At 39.8% G+C, this 20,135-nt stretch overlaps 1 protein-coding gene across 1 annotated transcript in view; it reads right to left on the reverse strand.

Moving 5' to 3' along the window:
- Nucleotides 1-20,135, reverse strand: part of ZCWPW2 (zinc finger CW-type and PWWP domain containing 2) — a 111,479-nt gene that overhangs the window by 17,427 nt on the left and 73,917 nt on the right. Inside the window, exons 5-7 of the mRNA XM_037890393.2 lie at nt 15,604-15,665; nt 14,583-14,650; nt 6,149-6,270 (exon numbers count right to left, since the gene is read on the reverse strand). Of these exons, the coding sequence (XP_037746321.1) occupies nt 6,149-6,270; nt 14,583-14,650; nt 15,604-15,665 (252 nt within the window). The remainder of the gene's footprint in view (nt 1-6,148; nt 6,271-14,582; nt 14,651-15,603; nt 15,666-20,135) is intronic.

Here is a 20,135-nt window from a genome sequence, read left to right on the forward strand (position 1 = left end):
ATGCCGATTTTTTTGTTAGACATCTCTTCCATTATTTAAATAGGAAATTAAAGTAGATTTACCAGACAGTAGATAGAATTACATGATAATAAGGTATTCAGCAAATGCTTCCTTAGAAATACTACCATGGTTTAATCAGTCAGTTTTCCCATTGGTTTATATTATTTTGGATTACCCACATAAAGTGGTTACTTACCCTACTGTAACTGTGGTTCTTTGAGATCTGTTGTCCACATGTCTTCCACTTCTGGTGTGCATGCACCCCATGTGAATGAGACTAGAATCTTTTTGAATAGTGCTCTACATGCCCTTTGGGACTTCATAGCTGAGGGCATAAAGGGTGATATGGATGCAACCACTCCAGTTCCTTTGCCAAAACAGAATCCATATTGACAAGGACTCCGCAGCAGCAGAAAAAGAAAGTGCATTGTGGAATACATGTGGACAACACATCTTAAAGAACTACAGTTACTGTATGGTAAGTAACTGCTCTTTCTTCTTTGAGTGATTATCCACATGTATTCCACTTCTGGTGATTCACAAGCAGTAATTCAAGTCCCATAGGGGTAGTTGATTGAAACAATGATTGTAATACAGTTCTGCCAAAGCAGACACCAGTTCTGGAGCCCTCTGTCAAAAAGTAATGATGAATGAAGGTGTGGATTGAACTCCAAGTTGCTGCTTTACAAATCTCTGAAATTGAAACACCAAAAGAGAAACTGCAGAGGCTCCCAAGAGACCTGACAACAGCTAAGTGTTGGGATTCCCTACAAGACCTCTTTCCACTCAGCTTCCCAAGAACTCAGTTTGACTCCAGACTTCATCACTCAGGTATCTTTATTTGGCATACAGCAACACTACACTGAATTGATCAGTCTCAAATGTAGGGGGGGGGGTGGATGCAGAGTACATCACAGCTCCAAAGTTACACAGAAACCCTGCCTTTTATATACATTACATATCTCATTGCGTTTATTATACATTGCACCACACTTTGACTTGGTTACTTTGCAGGAAGCAATCCCTGTGCAGCATGCTCTGTCCATGCATTGTCCATGCTTGACATACTCCTTACCTCATCTCTACATTCCTAATTTATCTTGTCCCTTGTTATCTTGTTCATAGTAAATGGTTCCCTGGGTGTTCTCTCTCCTATCTCGCTCAGACATTCAGTCCTTTTAGACTACTGATCTATTTACTCATCTTGTTTAGCTCAAATGTCCTGTTTTCAGCCTGATGATTCATTTATCTCCAAAAACGAGGCCTCCCCCCATGTGTTTAATTACTCATGTCAGGCCAGACCTACCTACACTAAGGTGTGAAGTTTGGCTTTCCCTTGAGTAGTATGACGTTTGGGAAAGAAAACTGGTAAGCTGAGTTTAAAGTCATAGACTATCTTAGGTAAAAATTTCAAATGACGTCTTTATGTCCCTTCGTCCTTGTGGAATATCGTATAGGGTGGTCCTACCATAAGGGGGGCCCCAGGGGGCAGAGTCCCTGACTGATGGGAAGAAGTGAATGAGAAACCCGGCCATTTGTTGCACGTGACCAGTTTGTGTAGCTTTCAGCAAGAGAATAACATCTGCCAGATATGCTCTTATGGACCTGATGGAGAGACCTGAATGCTTATGGGCTAGCAACTAATCGAGAATGGAGGCTGCTGCAGCCTTCCAAGGTGGTCAATGATTCTGTGTCACCCAAATAGAGAAACTTTTCCATTTATTCACGTGTCATCCTTGTTGAGTCTTTTCTACTGCAAACTAAGCTATTCTGGATTGCAGTGGAGCAAGATCTGTCTGTGGTTATCAGCCAGCATCCAGGCTGTGAGCTGGAGGGGTGTCAGTTCCAGGTGCAGGATTTGGCCCTTTGTCTGCATTAGGATGCCCAGGTGTATCAGAAGCATGACTGGAAGCTGTGTTGACAACGTCATCAGGCCCAAATACCAAAATTGCTTGGGCCATGCTGGGGTTATCATCCTCACCAGTGCTGTGTCCTATCTGAGCCTCCTCAGAACCCTCAGTATCAAAGAAATGGGATGGTAGGCATACATGAGTCCTAGAGTCCATGAAGTCAGGAAGTCATCTGACAGAGAGCCTGAACTGGCTGCCATTCTGGAGCAGAATCTCTAACACTTCTTGTCCTGGTCTGAAGCAAACAGGTCTATTCTTGGACATTCCCATTTGTGGAAGATGTCTTGTACAACAGAATTCTTGATTGACTATTTGTGACTGTTTGAGTATTGTCTGCTGATCTGATCTGCTAGTGTATTTTTGAGGTCTGGGAGGTATAGAGCCACTGGTGTGACTTGAGGGCTGATACAACAGTCCCAGCAGTGGATTGCTTCATGACAATGAGGCAATTAGCATGCTCTGCCTCACTTCTTGATGTAGTACATAGCATTGGCTGTCACCAGAGTACAGGTCAGACTGCTGTCCATGATAGATGAACAGTTCTCACCAGGATATGTATGTGAAGTTTCAACTCCTGAGGGAACCAGAGTCCCTGACTCTTAAGTGAGCTCCCCATCCTAGTGTGAGTGCTTTGGACACCAGCATTTCAGTGGGAAGAGGTGGTGGGAATGGCACTCTGCTGTATATGTCTAGAGTGTCCTTCCACCAATCTAATGAGGCGAGGACTTCCTGAGGAATTGTGACCAACATGTATGTGGTGTCTGCTGGGAAGATACATTGCTTTCAACCACCTTTGCAAGGAGCACAGGTGAAATCTCATAAATTATGTCATGTAAAGACACGGGAGGCCATGTGTCCCGTGAGCCTGAAGCAAGTCATGACCTATGTCTTTGGGTGGGCCTGAAGTTGATCAATGAGACTTAGAATGGTGAGGAACCTATCCTGTGGTTGGTAGACCTTTGCCACTATGGAGTCCAGTACTGCTCCTATGAACTCAATTATTTGACTAAAGCTAAGAGTAGACTTTCCTCTGTTGAGTCTGAGGCCTAAAGCAGTGGAGAGTTCCAGGGTTACTTGGACTGACCTGTTCACCTATTGAGATGACTGCCCTCCAATTACCCAGTTATCTAAGTATGGGTAGACTTGAATCCCTTGTCTTCTCAGGTGTGCTGCCACTTCTACTAGATAATTGGTGAAAATACTTGAAGCCATGGAGAGACCAAAGGAGAGCACTCTCTACTGATAATGAATGTTTTCCTTTAGTAACCTGAGGTATTACCTATGGGCTGGGTGAATAGCAATACGGAAGTAGATATCTTTTAAATTGAGAGCTGTGAATGAATTTTGAGGATCTAGGGTAGGAATTATAGATGTTAGAGTCACCATCCTGAACTGGAAACAATGGATGAATTTGTTGAGTCATCTAAGTTACAGAATAGAATGCCAGCCCCCTTTCTTCTTTGGGAGTAGGAAATAATGAGAATAAATTTCCCTCTAATTCTACAGGCACTTCTTCTACTGCCTCACTTCCTTTCTTAGCAATATTTCATGAAATGGAACCCTGAAGGAGGATAAGGAAGGGGATGTGTGTGTAGGGAGGGATTAAAACTGAATGGAGTACCCTTTGTTCACTATTTCCAGGACCCATTGGTCCGAGGTTATCTGGTTCCAGGCTTCTCAATAAGAAAACAGGTGGCTCCAAAAGGGGGTGGGGAATGACAAGGAGAAGCTAGATGTTCTAAGAGACTCTTGACCCTACCATCAAACTTGCTGGCACAGTGTGAATGCAGGGCGTGCAGTGGAAGAGGAAGAGGCAGAGGGTCTCTGCCTCTGAAAACTCTCTCTCTTCCTCTCAGGCTTGGATCTGTGTATCCATAATAGCATTGGGAAGCTTGCCTCCATCTCTGATATTTCTGACGCTGACGCTGTTTCCTTCTGAGAGCCAGCATGTACATGCCTAGGAGTATAAGGTGGCTCTCAAGTCCTTTAATGTGTGCAAGGCTTTGTCAGTTCTTGTTGAAAAGATCACAACCCTCAAAGGGAAGGGCCTCAATGTTTGTTTGAACCTCTTCTGGAATTCCTAAGGACTGTAAACAGGAGGTCCTGTGCATCATTATTGCAGTCACCATACCACAAGCTGTTGTATCAGAGACATTGAGGCAGCTTGTAATGAGGTCTTTGTAGCTAGTTGCCCCTCTGCTGCTACAGCAGTGCCACAAGAGGATACCACAAGAGATGCTTTTCTCAAGTGTCTCTGTGCCCTCTTCTGTAAGTGTGCCCATTGGATTCTCTGTCTGGGAAACTTGGTTCACAGAGCATCTACTGAGGTAAATATATTGGTGACATCACTTCTGGCCCTTCTGAAGTGGAGGACAAGGGATATAAATCTTTCTGATACCATTAGATTTATATACCTATGGTATCAGACCATTAGGTATCTAATGGTCTGATACCATTAGGTATTCTGGTACTACAAATGTTATGGGTACCACAAAAAGAGAGGGTAGTGTTCCCTCCACCTTGAGAAGCGAGGTTGGTACCATAAAGTGAAGTGCTAGGTGCTCCATCGCAGGTACCAGAGGCATGGTACTAGGACTGACAGCTTAGGTTACACTGGATTTTTTAGTGCAAGGAGCTTTGGTGCTGGCATGGGAAGCTCTGCCATTTAAAATTTCAGTTCCAGTTGCTTTAGCGTCAGATGCTTTGATTCTTGTTTGTCAGTACCAGGCACGCAAATAGTTTCTCCAAGCTGCATTAAGACAATTTGGTGACCCTTCAGTGTTGAAGCATCAGCAGGATCCAATCTGGGCCTTGAACTGCCTCCTAAGGTAGATCTGCTCGGTGACAGAGAGGGAGATCTGTGTCTGTGATCACCAGTAAGCACCCTCTCTCTTCAGTGTTGAGTGAAGGAGGGTAGGGAAGCTCTGGTTGACTCCACAGTAGAGGAGTGGGACTTCCTCAGTGCCAAATGACCTCTAGTGCCTGGGGTAGATACTTGACTTACTGGAGAACTCACAGACCTGGTGTGATCCAGTAATTTGGTCTCTCCTTCAGGAGACAACAAGGCCATCATCGACTTCTCTAAGAGGAAAAGCTTCAGGTGGGATTCCCTTGCTTTTGGATCCTTTTGGAAAAGAAGCAGCATAGACAAACTTGCATGATATAAGTACTTCCCCAAGGCAGAAGAGGCAGTTAGGTTATCCATAATAGGAAGAGCTGCCTCCCAAGAGACATAGGTCTTGAATCTAGGGGACTTTGTCTTCACTATGTCTGGGGCAAGGTCTGGTTCCAAAGCATATCCTTAACTTGAAGAGGTTTTTTTCCCCCTTTCTTTTTTTCCTTTTCTTTTTTGCCAACAGGCTTAAACAAAACCAACTATAGCTAGAGAACTAATTAAGAACTAACTTAGAAAATCAGTTGTACATTGCACATCGACACTGAAGGTGTTCCATCTTGTAGCCCTCGGCAGTAAGAAGGAACTGTAGGTCACCTTACCATTATGACCTCAGATATGGAGCACCAGAGGGTGCAGACATGGCCCTGAAAGACAATGCTATTTTAAAAGATTGTACTCTCACACACGTTGTGTATGTGCACCAATAATGCAATAGATGTGGACAATCACTCAAAGACGATCTGATAAGGTGCTTTTTTTATTAACACTTAAATAAAGGGGAAACAAAATAAACCTTAGCTAAACGAGCCCATGAATAAAGAAGGTAACTTATTAAGTGTGTTGCAGATACAAGATTAGCTGTTTGGTGATCCTGGACCATGTGTAGGGAGAGTGTGGATCTCTAGAGGCCATCTCCTAGCTAGATATACTGCACCCAAATTTGAAATATAGGTATACGACTATTTCAAGTGAGATCTACTTGTCTGTCCACATGCAGACTTCTGCAGTATAATTAATAATGGGACTATCAGTGGATGCATCTCCCTGAGACTGGGATTTCAATCATGAATATTAATTTCAAATATCTTCTGTTTTAAATGTAGGATACGGTGAAACTGGTTTGTATTAAATGTGCTCTTTAAACAATTTTATTTTATATCATTATTATAAATTAATTAAATATATAGCATTCAAAAAGTGGGCAGTATGCATTGTTTTCAGAAGTACATTATATAGCCATTAAAACATATTTAAAAGTGTCTTTCTTAAGCACTAGCATAAATTCCACTAAAATTAAAAATGTTTCCAGGAACTAGTTAGCAATACCATGTATAATTCATACCTTTTCTCCTGTATCTTTTCCCTCTCCATTTCCATCCAACCCACAAGCTGTTTTTAAAGGGTCTGCAACACGCCTGAGAATTTGTTCTAGATCTTTTAATATAACTTCTGTCTCGGAGATAACTAATAAAACAACAAAATACATAATTTAGCTAAAATATGTATGTATATTAATGCAATATTATTAATGAAGTAGTATTTATTACTCAGTCAATTAAAACAGTGGGGAACAGATACAGAGAATCTACAGGGAAAATCACTACTCCAAACATGGAAAAGAAAATGGGTTTCCTGTGGTAAAACCATATGGGGCTAAATTCCGCTATCACTGACACTGGTTAAAATCCAAAGTAACTTTACTGGCTTCAAATGTGAGAACAATTCATCCTTTGGTCTTTAATGATTTGAAATCAACACAACTGTCAAGATTAAGTGAAGAATAGTAAGAGTTATCTTGTTATCCAAAATTCTTGCAATTTGTATAGCACTCTTATACCGGATATGGGTAGAAACTTGCCTGAAAATTTTTTAAACAAAAATAAAAAGTTGCTTCTTAAATTACTTTACCAAATATACCTCTTGAGCTTTCTGGATAGAAAATCTCTGAAAGGAGATACAAAATGCAACAAAACTCACAACGCCAAGAGGCTCTGCTGAAGCAGAGCTCTTTGGAGATAGGTCACTGGTCGTCTTTCTTCTCCTTCCTACAGAAATAGGATGATGGCAGCTGCAAGCAGCCTTTTCCAAAGGCAGCAGGAATATGGGGGCAGGAGGCCATATGAGGTCATCTCCCACCTTTCCATAAATGGACACAACACAATGCTACCATGAGAAAGCTCAAACTGTCCCTTCTGACCAGCCTTATTTCTTTCCAGTGTGTAACACAAAAGTTTTTCACTGTGAAAGTTGATTTGAAATTAAGTAAATTCAAACTAACAGTATTTGGCGCAAAACTTTTATTTTTGTTTCAACACTGTAGGTTTTAGTGAAAAATGTTAGAAAGCACTTTATTTAATGTAATTATTTTTAAAGAGAAGCTGGAAGAAAAAAGAACACAGGAAGCTGTTCTAAAGCAAGACATTCTGTAAACAGCTTTGATAAGATTATAAAGAGATTCTGTTGTGCTAATAAAGTATTAAGTGCAACCTTCAGGTTGAAGGTTAGTTGAACCAATTTAATTTCTAGGTGGGACCATTTCATCTCACCTTACTGAGGCTTTAGAGGCTGCCAGAAGAAGGCCTTCTCAAGTAAACTTATTACATACTACCCTCATAAATGACTATATCAATAATTGTACCAACTTCTCTGGTCAAAATGTGCAGTAAAGCCCACATGGATGTTTCCACAACAGTACCAGCTTCATAAACCCTAAAAATGTCTTTTCATGGAAAGTCTAACATTACTGATATATTGCAGTGTTGTAGCCATGTTGGTTCCAGGATCTGAGAGAGACAAGGTGGTGAGGTAATATCTTTTATTGGCCCAGTTTTTGCTGATGAAAGAGACAAGCTTTCAAGCTTCACAACACTCTTCTTCAGCTCTTCTCATGTAATGAATATCATCAGTATTACCACAGTGTTTTTGGCTGGTAGCTGAATCATCATTTTCATTAGTTGTAGTTTATATGTTATTCAATAAATTTGGTATAACATTTTAATGTGTTTCCAAATCATTAATATGTGTTTTTCTTAGACTAACCATGTAAGTCAGGGGTGGCCAACCTGTGGCTCTTCAGAAGTTAATATGCAGCTCCTTGTATAGGCATTGATTCCGGCGCTGGAGCTACAGGCGCCAACTTTCCAATGTGCCAGGGGGTGCTCACTGCTCAACCCCTGGCTCTGCCACAGGCCCTGCCCCCACTCCACCCCTTCCCGCCCCCTCCCCTGAGTTTGCCGTGCCCTTGCTCCTCCCTCACCCCGAGCCTCCTGCACGCCACGAAACGCCACGGAACAGCTGATCGGGAAGTGCGGGGAGGGAGAAGAAGGCGCTGATCAGCGGGGCTGCCAGTGGGAGGCGCTGGGAACAGGGGTGGGGAGCTGATGGAGGGCTGCTGACGTATTACTGTGGCTCTTTGGCAATGTACATTGGTAAATTCTAGCTCCTTCTCAGGCTCAGGTTGGCCACCCTGATGTAAGTAGTGCTTATGAGGAATAAGGGTAACATACTTTACAGTTACATAGATACATACATACATTTTTATATAATCTTTCATATGAACTGTATCCTAACTTGTTTTACAAAACTGAAAAATACAAGATGTTATATTTTATACAGTGTACTGTTTGCTAGTATTCTGCCAAAACCTTATACTGTCCAGTCACATAAATGAAGATTTTTGTCCCATAGAGACCTAAGTAGGATTGAGCAAAGAGAAGATGAAAGGCCTTTCCTTTTCCACTTTGTAAGAGGAGTTGTTCTTGGGCTGAGAAAGGCCCAAACAGAGTATCTGTGTTAACTATAATGTCATGGAGCCTACTGTAGAAAAGGAGTTTTGGGGATCCAGAATGTTTCCTATCTAAACATTATTTTTTTCTTTTAAATCAAAGAAATGTATGAAGCCTGGAATTTCCCAGTAATTGAAAGCTTAATCCTGATAAGCTATGGGGAATTCTGAATTTAGTGTGCTCAAGTGAAGTACGTATAGAATTGTCAGGAATTTTATTTTTTGCATTTCAGACCATATATCCGGACAATAGCTGAGGATAGGAGAATTCTTCTGAAAGATGTGCTTATAAAAATGACATTTCCAGCCAATATTCTGGAGCATTTTTCATATTAGACTGTACCTAGCCTAACTTGGGATACTAGACAAGTAAATCTGGGCAAATAACAGATTAATCACAATTCAGTCTATTTTATATCTGTAACAATGCAATGCAGAGTTTGTTCCATAGCCAGACATATTTTCTTATATGTTTATGTGCTGTAATTCCAGGTGCAGCACCAGTGAGAACACAAACTATATAACTGAGTCAATCCAAAATATTAAGTTTTAGCTCTATAATATACCATATAGAAATAGCTGTGAAGTGTTTCAAGTGGTCCAAGCAATCTTTAATGTATTTCATTAAGTGAAGCAGCATTTTGATATCCTAGTTCTGTCTAATAACTGTTTCACTGGAAAGCACATGAATAATTAGTCTAATCAGAATAGGATATAGAACTGATACAAAAGATTTAAAATTGTTGACAAATAAACTACTGGGACTCCTCCTACAGTGATTCCAGTATAATCATGGGGCTGTTGTAATTATTCTTTCTTTGTAGTGCTTTTCATGTCATATTGAAAAACACTCTTTGTAATTCTGAGGTTACTTTGCCTACTGTTTGTTTATTCAGAGGACACATTCATTATAAATGGAGCAGTAGGAACCGGCGTAGGGTGAATAACTGATTTTTTTTTTTTTTTGCTGGCAATTAAATAAAAAGAGTTCTAAATTAACTGAATCCAAAAATTGCGAAATGTTTTGGCAAAATTGAAAAAAACCTGCTTTTGGTTGAATGTTTTATTTCAGGCATTTTTAAAGGGCTAGATTCACAAAGCAGCAGGAGGAGGAAGAGGAAGAGGCGATGGTGATATCAGTCTATGGTATAGCAGTCAATGTCATTCATAATGTCATTTCATAGTTATTCATAATGGCAATGAATAGTCATTGGATCAGAAAGACAGAGCAAATGAATGACTGTAGCCCGGTGGCTAGGGCACTCACCTAGAATGTGGGAGAGGCAAATTCATGTCTGTGCGCCAATAAAAAGAAGAACTTCCACAGGAAAGACTAAGAGAGACCACTACAAAATATCCCATAATGCTGTGGTAAGGGTACTCTCCTGAAAGCTAGGAGAGTATTTTTAAATCTCTTTTCCACATCAGGCAGAGTGGGGAATTGAACCTCAGTCTCCCACATCCCCAATGAATGCTCTAACCACTGGGCTAAATATTATAAGGAATTAGCCATGGCTACCACCACCAAAATATTTTTGGTTGGAATTATTCACATCAAATTTGTGAATAGTTTTGAGTCAACCAAACTGTTGAGGGTTTTTTTTCCGTTGTGTGTGTGTGTGTGTGAAATAAACTATTAGTCTGAAAAAATTAACCCAGCCCAACTAACACCACATATAGTTCAGGTACTTTCTAAGTACCTTTGTTTTGTTTTGTTTTTTTCTTTGTCCTCCTACATATTAAATGCACAAAGCCAGCGCTCAAGACAAGACACAGACAAAATACTTCTTGGCTTAGGTGAAGATGTACTGGACTGGGAACCCAGGACATGATGATTTTGAGTCTCCCCCCTTCCACTGATCATTGTTAACAATTGTATCCTTCACAGCCCATATTCACTTAGGCCATTACCTTAAGAGGTTAAATGAGTTAACTGATGATCTGAGAGGTTGCACGTGATCATTTCTGAAAGATAATATCTGACAGAGCTGGGAATAGGACCCAGATCTCTGCTATGGCAGATCTAAATCTCACTAATTTAGCCACATTGTCTCTCAATTAGATTAAGCCAAATTTATGTGTTTAGTTATTCTCTCTGTAAAACGGAGCAACTCTTGCACAGCCACCTCAACAAAACACTGTGAGAAACACAGATGAATGATACAGTCTTTAATTACATGATCAAATGCTATGAGACACTGACTGGGACTGAGGAGAATGGGTTCTGTCCCCTGTTCCGCCACAAGGTTCCTATATCATGCTGAATATGTCATTGACACTAAAGCACTCAGATGTGGATGCTAACTATTAAGATCTTTACTTGGTTTTATAATACACACTGTGTTAAAACTATTAAAATAATAATTTAAAAATTATTTACCTGTACAATAACTATTGTTCTTTGAGATGTGTGGTGAACATATACATATTCCACTGTAGGTATATCTGTGCCCAATGTATTCAAGTTGGAGACTTTTGCCAGCCGTACTGGTGGGTGGCACATGTGCCCCTTCCCACACTTGTGCATGGAGCTGAGGGCATAAATTGGCTGTGTCCCTGCTGCCCTCTCCATTCCTTCACATGACCATCCAAAAAAGTCTCAAAGTAACAGGGAAGCAGAAGGGACATGGAATGTATATGTGCATAACATATCTCAAAGAACAACAGTTAACTGTACAGGTATGTAACAGTTTTTTCTCCTCTGAATAGTTGTGCACATACACATTCAACTGTAAGCGACTCAGCAAAAGTTACCCTTGAGGATGGTGGGACTTTAATTATTTGAAGAGAGCCTGCTGCATCATCTTGCCAAAGTTCACTTCAGCTCAGGAAGCTTAAGTAAAAGTGTAGTGTCTGGAGAAGGTAGGTGCAGATGACCATGTTGCTGCTTTGCAAATGTCCCCTATAGGTATGTTGTTCAAAAAGGCTGATGAAGTGGAATGAACCCTAGTGGAAAGGTTTCAGAGTTGTAGCTGTGTTAGTCTGTATCAGCAACAACAACGAGGAGTCCTTGTGGCACTTTAGAGACTAACAAACGTATTTAGGCATAAGCTTTCATGAGCTACTTCATCACTATTTATTTAATAGTGAGCTATTTCCCACTTCATCAGATGCATGGAGTGGGAAATACAGGAGCAGGTATAAACACATGAAAAGATGGGAGTTGCCTTACCAAGTGTGAGGTCAGTCGAATGAGACAATTCAATTAACAGCAGGATACCAAGGGAGGAAAAATCACTTTTGTAGTGGTAATGAGAGTGACCCATTTCAAACAGTTCAAAAGAAGGTGTGAGTAACAGTAGGGGGAAATTAGTGTGGGGGAAATTAGGTTTAGGTTTTGTAATGACCCAACCACTCCCCGTCTTTATTCAGGCCTAATTTGATGGTGTCCAGTTTGCAAATTAATTCCAGTTCTGTAGTTTCACGTTGGAGTCTGATTTTGAAGTTTTTTTGAAGAAGAATTGCCACTTTTAGGTCTGTTATTGAGTGACCAGGGAGACTGAAATGTTCTCCTACTGGTTTTTGAATGTTATAATTCCTGATGTCAGATTTGTGACAGCTAGCAGTGTTCTTTTACTTTCTTTGTTGGGCCTGTCTTGTAGTAGGTGACTTCTGGGTACCCTTCTGGCTCTCTCAATCTGTTTCTTCACTTCCCCAGGTGGGTATTGTAGTTTTAAGAACAAAAACACCAACCCAGGAACCAAACCCTGCAACAGACCAAAGGGCAGCACTGCGTACTGTCAGTCTGCGTTCCTGACAATGAATCAAGATAATTTTCTGTGTCCTAGATGTGTTATTATGTGAAAGAAAGTGCCCTGCAAACTGAGGGCAGCATACCAATCTCCAGGAAAAGAATAACAGATAAGAGGATGACCATCCTGAAATATTATTTTCTTGATGAATCTATTCAGATTTCTCAAATCCAAAACAGGCCTTAGACCACCTCTTTTTTTTTTTGGAGCCCAGGGTGTGGGGCTGTGGGGGGGAGTAATGGGAACAAAAGCCCTTCCCTTTGTGCTGGTGAGGAACTTCCTCTGTTGCTCCCAATTCCAGAAGAGATTGTACTACTTGAAGTAAAACAGCCTTGTGAGATCGGACCCTGAAAAGGGATGGGGTAGGTAGGTTGGGGAAAGATCTTAAAGTCTTCAGGAGGCGTTGAGGAAGATTCTGGTGTTACAACCTCATCAGGGAAGAAACATGAGGAGGTAGATCTGTGGGTTCCTCCCTGTGTTCCTCTTCCTTAGTTAATCCCAATGTTGGGGATGACTGATGGACTGGATCTTCTCTAACAGGAATAGGCGCTTGAGATGCAGACTTTCTTCTGGACCACATTGCAGATGGGTATCTAGAAGCTCTGGGAGAAGTCCAGCATGCCCAGTATGGCAAGGGCTGGTAATCCAATCTCTGTACTACCCACAGTGGTGGACACTACACTGGAATATCCCTATAAGTGTAGTATTCCTGTTCCATCCCATGGGTCTGAGCAGTATCGCTAGAATGTGATCTCCAAGATGACTTAAAAGACTTTGCAGGAGAAATGCGTTGGTCATGCTTCAAATCTGAGGAGAAGATGATGTAGCTCTCTTCAAGAAATGGAGAAGCTGCTCCAGTCGGTGTCAGCAGATGCTTCAGCCCTGGTGAGGCATGCTGCTGCACAGTCAGTATTACCAGTGTCAAAGCTGACTCTATTTGTTCAGGTGGAACCTATGCTGACTGGTATATGGATTGCACCAATGGGGCCAGCATTATAGATGGTGCCAACCATGCTGACTGAGCAGACAAGGCGGACAGTACTGATGAGGATGAAACTGCTGCCATTGATACCAGACAGTGAATTAGGCACAAAAAAGGCACAATAAGCCTTTTGTCACAAAGAATGCTTGTGACATCAACATTACTGTAATTGGAGGTAAGTGCTCCACAGACAGCACCTGATAGTGCTCGAGTAGAAGATGATGAAGGTACCTGTCTTGATGGCCCCACCAGAGTTGACAGTGCTACGTCAAACAGTACTGGTAAACGGTGTTTATGACCAGACTTCAATTCAGTAACGAAGGACTTTTAGATTATCTGTCCCATTTGTGGGTCAACATAGAAGACCTAGATGGTCTATCAGCTTCAGATAAAGCTGCAGGAGAAGAAGAAGAAGATCTCTTTTATCAGATTTTGTTTTTGGGGCCTGGGCAACCAGAGGTGCACTCCACATAGAAGAACTCTCCCTTCCTTTGTAGTCAGGGTTAGGCTCTGAAGTGGGGTGCATCGACTTCTCAAGCAAATGAATATTGATATGGAATTCCTTCAACTTTTTGGTCCTTGCTGGGAAAGAGGTACGTATGGACATTTGTCCCTAACATGTCCCTCTTCCAAGACAGCTCGAGTACCTATCACTCACAGATGTTACTGCCCTGCAGGTGGCACACTGTTTACGTCCTGGGGATCTCTGCATGGTAAGAGACACCCAGAGCACAAAGAGTGAACTATCTAACTAATTCTAACTAACCTACAACAGTAAATCTATGAAAAAAATATGTACAATATATTTTTTTAAAATCCGGCAAGTAAAGAAAATCGAAGCTCAACAGGGAGCCCCATCTCTTGACATGGATGGTAAGAGGGGACTGAGAGGGAGGCAGCAGCCACAACCCTTTGGAACACAAAATGGCAGGGGCGCGTGAGCCACCCGCTACTACTGCTGGCAAAAGTCTCTGACTAGAGTGCACTGGGTACACATACACCTACAGTGGAATGTATATGTGCACAATGACTCTAAGGAGAATTTAACGTTGCAGCAACAGGTGTCTTGGAATTTGTTTTTTGTTCTGTATATATACACATATGGCTTGTATGCTAAAATATTATTGTTCATGAAAGACAATCTTTTCAACACAAAAGGGAATCAAAAGCTTAAATATATTTAAGATGCTAAATGTATGTAAATATTATTCAAAGTCACTGGACACTTGTAATTAAACAACAGATAGTTTATACATACCCAGATTTTCTTTTGACAGGAAGTCATGTGAAACCATTGTTTCAAGAGAGCATCTTAACATACTTTTCCTAGAAAAAGATTTTCACACATGTAATACAAATCACTAATGACGCAGAGTTAAAGGACATTTTAAAATATTATATTTATTCATACAACAACATTTTTCTAGGTTCTTTCTGATAATAGTTGCTACATATTGATTTGTGAAAAAGACCTGTCTCTCTCATTCATTTCCTGGTAATAATACTTATTATAGGTACAATCCTCTGTTTATCCCGTATTATTAACAGAGTTTTGGTCCCAGGGTTTGGATAAGCAGTAAAAAGAAATGTATTATGAGAAGCAATTTCTATTTATACTCAGAAAAAAATCAAATGTAGACACAAAATGAGCCAAATTTCCAAACTCTAACCCACAAAAATTGTCCAGGCTAAATTTAGCTAATATCGATATCTACGTACCTTATTGTACCCACAAATCAGGTACTTCAACATCTAAGTGACCTAATTGTTCCTCCACACAAATAAACTGCTTTTATTATTTGCATCTGCATAATTGCAGGAACAAAAATGAAAGCCTGCTGAAAATCTAGCCAATTATCACTAACAGTAAATTATTTAGCAAGGTAAGTAGCAGTGAATTTGTGAAAGGCGATTGAAATCATGCTTAAAAATGTTTCTACGCTCTGAAAAAACAGTGTTTATATTTCTTTCTTGATGGTCCTCCTGAATTCTCCACTAATGTATCACCCTTGATTTACACATCTCCCATTCAGGATTTGCTGTTGCAACGCCTTCTGGCCACAGAGTGCTAAATGTTTTATCTTCAGCAGTACTCTTGCACTGACTTGGATATTGTTAGTGAGGACAAGGAGGTGCTCTTCCTACTGCAGCACCCACATTCTCAGAAATGACAGAGTAAGTCTCTTATAATTGCATGATATACTAATCACAGTGCTAAGTCATTGGAAGTTATTTAATTACACAGTAAAAACTTTAAAAAAGAACTACCCAAATCTTACTTTCTTTTTTGTCCAATTCCACTTCTATTTTTCTTGACAACTTGCTTTTTCTGAGCTTTTATCTGAGACACAAAAATACGAAAACTTGGTTTGTGAGTGGTAATATGCTGTAACATTTTAAAGTAATTTTCAGCTATATATTAGTACATTCTATAACTACATGAACTTTTACAAGAGACAAATTTAAACTTGTAATTACAAATATGAAAAATTATTTATCAAAACAGTTTTTAAAAATCCAATAAAACAATTATACCAACTCAAGTAATGTTTTGTAGATCCCTTAAGTGGATTCAGGCTTTCATTATGATACTAAATATTAGTAGACTTCTTCTCTGACTTTTATAGTTTGATTTATAAGACAGGTATGTCACATGTTATAAGAATGTATATACACAATTTATATTAAAAATACCTTGAACTGTGTAGCATGTCAAGTATCAGGGGGTAGCTGTGTTAGTCTGCATCCACAAAAACAACAAGGAGTCCGGTGGCACCTTAAAGACTAACAGATTTATTTGAGCATAAGCTTTTGTGGGTAAAAACCTCACTTCTTCAGATATGTAGAGTGTATGTTTTGTGTGTATGAATATATGAAAAAAAATGATAGATTAATTCATGCTACAGTATTCTTGAAAGGATGATTAGACTGTCATCTCAAAAAGATAATATATATTCTTCATCAAGACTCTGTTTGGGTTTTTTTTTAAATACAGGTTAATGATGATAAAAGGAAAGCAAACACTGTGCTCTTTTGGACAGGGCACTGGAGTACAAGTTAGCAGATATGGGTTCTATTGCTGGCTCTGCTACTGACCTGCAAGTAATTTCATTCTCTGTGCCTTTGTTTCCCTTCTGACTTTTCAAATACTTTGTCTATTTATAAGATAACTTTGGACTGCCTCTCACTATGTGTCTGTATAGTGGTTAGCCCAATGGGCCCTCAGAGATTAGTTGGGGCTTTGGGGCCCTATTGTAATACAAATAATAACATTTTTAATTATTAGGATTTTCTAAATGCATATTATATATGCAAACTTACTTTTATGCTTTCCATAACTGGTAGATAATATAAAATATTCCAAAACATCAGTACTTCTTAGGGATAATCAGTTTAAGGTCCCTTATTAAGTAACACAAATCAAAAGATAACTTTTTATGTAAGTACTGTGCTACTACACTAAATGTAAATACCTTTGGCGTTTATCCATATTTGTACAAATAGATATATATCTATATTATATATATATATATATTCATTCTAACTCTGAAATTATCTCAAATACACTGGTGGTTTACACAAATTTGTTAGCTGGATTCACTTTGGCCCTTGAATTTTGCCTTCATATAAGAAATGATTTGTTAATCTTTTTTCCCCAATTAATTTCAGATCTTTATCACTATTGAAATGGGAAATTTGCCAAGATTGCCAAAAATGAAAATTTCATCCTTTGTATATTTGTCAGAAGTGATCAAAGAGGAAACTTAATACTCCATCAGACTTTCCTCCTATTGGGAAGTCTGAGGGAGAATTAAGTGAAATGCTGAAAATACAGTTACTCTGAAAGATGACTGTGTAAAAATACATTCTTACTCAACAGATCTGCTTATTGTGAGTTGTCAGTCATATCTGCTTATTTTAGTGGCTAATAAAGTTTTATTGCTTTTTACTCCTGTGAGAATTTGAAGAATTATACAGCTTATGAATTCTGGTTGATTTTATGAAATTGCCATATTACTAAATGCCTCGGTGTATGTGCTATCTGCTACCAGGGCTTGTGCCACATTTCTCCCAGACTAGGGACAACAGAGAATCAGTAACCTGAATGGATCCCATTCCAATGGAAGCACTATAGAACAATGGGATGGCTGAAGCCTTGGGGATCCAGTTTGACCTAGCTTGTTTTCGGGGAAGAAGGGGACAAGCAGTGGAACTTCCCCAAAAGGGGACTAAAGAGGCTGATGTGCTGTTATAGCCCTTTTAAGACAAAGAGGGATTCAGAGACAGAGAGGAACAAAAGGGACAGCTATATGAGGGAGACAGGTTCTGTTGACTGTTGGACCAGCCAAAGTTGAAGGCAGCTGAGTGCAGATAAACTCCCTGATTCGGAGGAGAAGCCATGAGCTGGCGAAGAATGGCCCAGCAGATAGGACCTGGAACACTGAAAAGACCCTAACCCAATTCTCAAAGAATGCTCAAGAGTGGTAAGGTAATTGAGGCAGGGAATGGCACATTGGCATTTATTGCTTTACCTAGATCTGTTTTTCTCTTGTGCTGTCTAAAGTAAAGAATTGTTTTCAGAAATCCTTTGCAAAGCCTATGCCTGTTTGTTTCAACTACCACATGTCCCTACAGAGGTAAACTATAAACAGAAAACCCTCAACAGGGGAGCTCTGGAAAAGGATGTGCTTAAGCTACTGGAGTGTCTTGCGGGGGGTTCAGCACTCGTCTTGTGAGCCCAGAGCAGGTATCAGAGCGGCTATGCCCAGGAAGAGTGCCAGAGAGGCCAGAGCCAGTGCCGCAGCCTACCCAGAACAAGGGAAGCTTAAAAGATGAGATCCAAACACAGCAACCTGAAGTATCAAACAGGGAGAGCTTGACCAGGGATGTCACATATCCTGTTAGCACTGCAGAACAACACAGCTAAGAGAGCATGAGCTGGATTTTATTCCTTCTTGCATTATCATCAGAATTGTTTATTAGGTTCTCATCACTCATACCTATTCAATCCCACCAAAGACTTTTATGAGTGCTACTGAGGGAATAATTTGGTCTGCCAAACTTTTCTTTATTGATGATCATAGAAATGACCCAGCCTGCCTTTCTGTGTCCGTGTTGAGTTTGAAAGACTGGCTGTTAGAAAAGTGTTTTTGTAAACTTGTGAATTGAGTGCATGTGTGTTAGAAATCTTTTAGATACAAACAAGGAATCTCTCAATGTTATTTTACTGAATCATTTTTCAGAGTAGAACTGACCTTTAAACTGAGTTCTTGGTAAGTACAAATGGTAAGGCTTTGCTGCCCAAACAGAATTTTTAAACTATTTTTTTCAAAGCAGGTTTGCTAAAATGATAGTGTGCCAAGAACTTGCTCATTTTTTTAATTATAGAGTAGAAGCAGCTACAGTAAATTAAGGTATTTTTTAGTTTTAATTAAATTTTATATCATTAATAAGGAACAGAAATAGAACAGAATTCATCTATAGTTACATGTAGCACATTGCAGGAGACTAAATAAAAAAAAAATCTCGAGCATATATTTTAGATACAATTAATATGAAAAATACTACTTTTGCATAAGTATAATGGATTTCTCTTAAGACGTTCCTTCTTAGTTGCTGCAGTGAGCTATTGCTGTAGCCTTATGTCTCTACTGTATAAGGGTTCAACTTTTAAAATGAGTTTGACAGTAGCATTCTAGTCCCTACTGGATAGTTGTCAAAAAACACCAATGTGGCACAATTCAGCATGATAGGAAGATTCTGCTGTGACTGAAACAGCAACAGTGTTGTAAGTTGGGAGTAAAGGACAGATAATGTACAGAATGTAATGTATCTTGCACAGTACACTTGTACTATACTTTAATGAGCATCAAATTCACATACAATTTAAGCAAACTTTAAAGAAAAAATTGTCTTTATTGCGTCACAGATCACTGAGCTTCCCAAAACCCTGTGCATAAGGCCTAATATGAATCTGTATTCACACTTGGTCATCAGCTCTAACAACTCTTGATTTTGTGTCTGTTGCTGTAAATTCTGCTCTTACAGAATGATATTATGTGATATATTATGATGTTTGGTCATAGCTGATTTCTAAAATCAATTTACACTAATAAACCTTTATGGCCAAACAGCCAGTCATGAAGATCTGGCCTCTGATTCTTTCCCATCAACAATACAAATTTTCTTTAATCTCACCCATCTTTAAAAAATCTATCTTTGACCCTACTTATCCCTCCAGCGACCACCCCAGCTCCCTTTCATCTATAAACTCATTGAACATGCTATTAATAATTGCTGTCTAGAGTTCTTCTCCAATTCCATCCTAGACCTTCAATCTGACTTCAGCTCCTTGCACTCCATTGAAACTGCCCTAAAAGTGACCTCTTCGTCACCAAAGCTCAGAACCAGAGCTCTATCTCATCCTCATTGACCTGTCAGCTGCCTTCAACACCACTAGTCACGCTTAGCTTGAAATCTTGCCCTGCCTTAGCTTCCGTAACAATGTCCTCTCCTGGTTCTCCACCTACCACTCTAATTCCTCCTTCAGCTTACACTTCATTCCCCCTGCCCCAACTCTGGGAGTTCCACAGGGGGCCATCCTTGGTAACCTTTTATTCTCTCTCTATACCTTATCTCTGGAATAATTTCATCCACAAATTCAACTACCATCTCTATGTGGACAATTCACAAATGTACTTCTTTACTTCAGACTTGTCTTCTCCTGTCCAAATTAAAATCTTGGTCTGTCTCTCTACCATTTCTCTGTGGATGTCTAGCTGTCAGCTCAAACTCAACATGGCTAAAACAG

Source organism: Chelonia mydas, chromosome 2 (assembly GCF_015237465.2).
Source record: "Chelonia mydas isolate rCheMyd1 chromosome 2, rCheMyd1.pri.v2, whole genome shotgun sequence".
Taxonomy (NCBI): Eukaryota; Metazoa; Chordata; order Testudines; family Cheloniidae; genus Chelonia; species Chelonia mydas.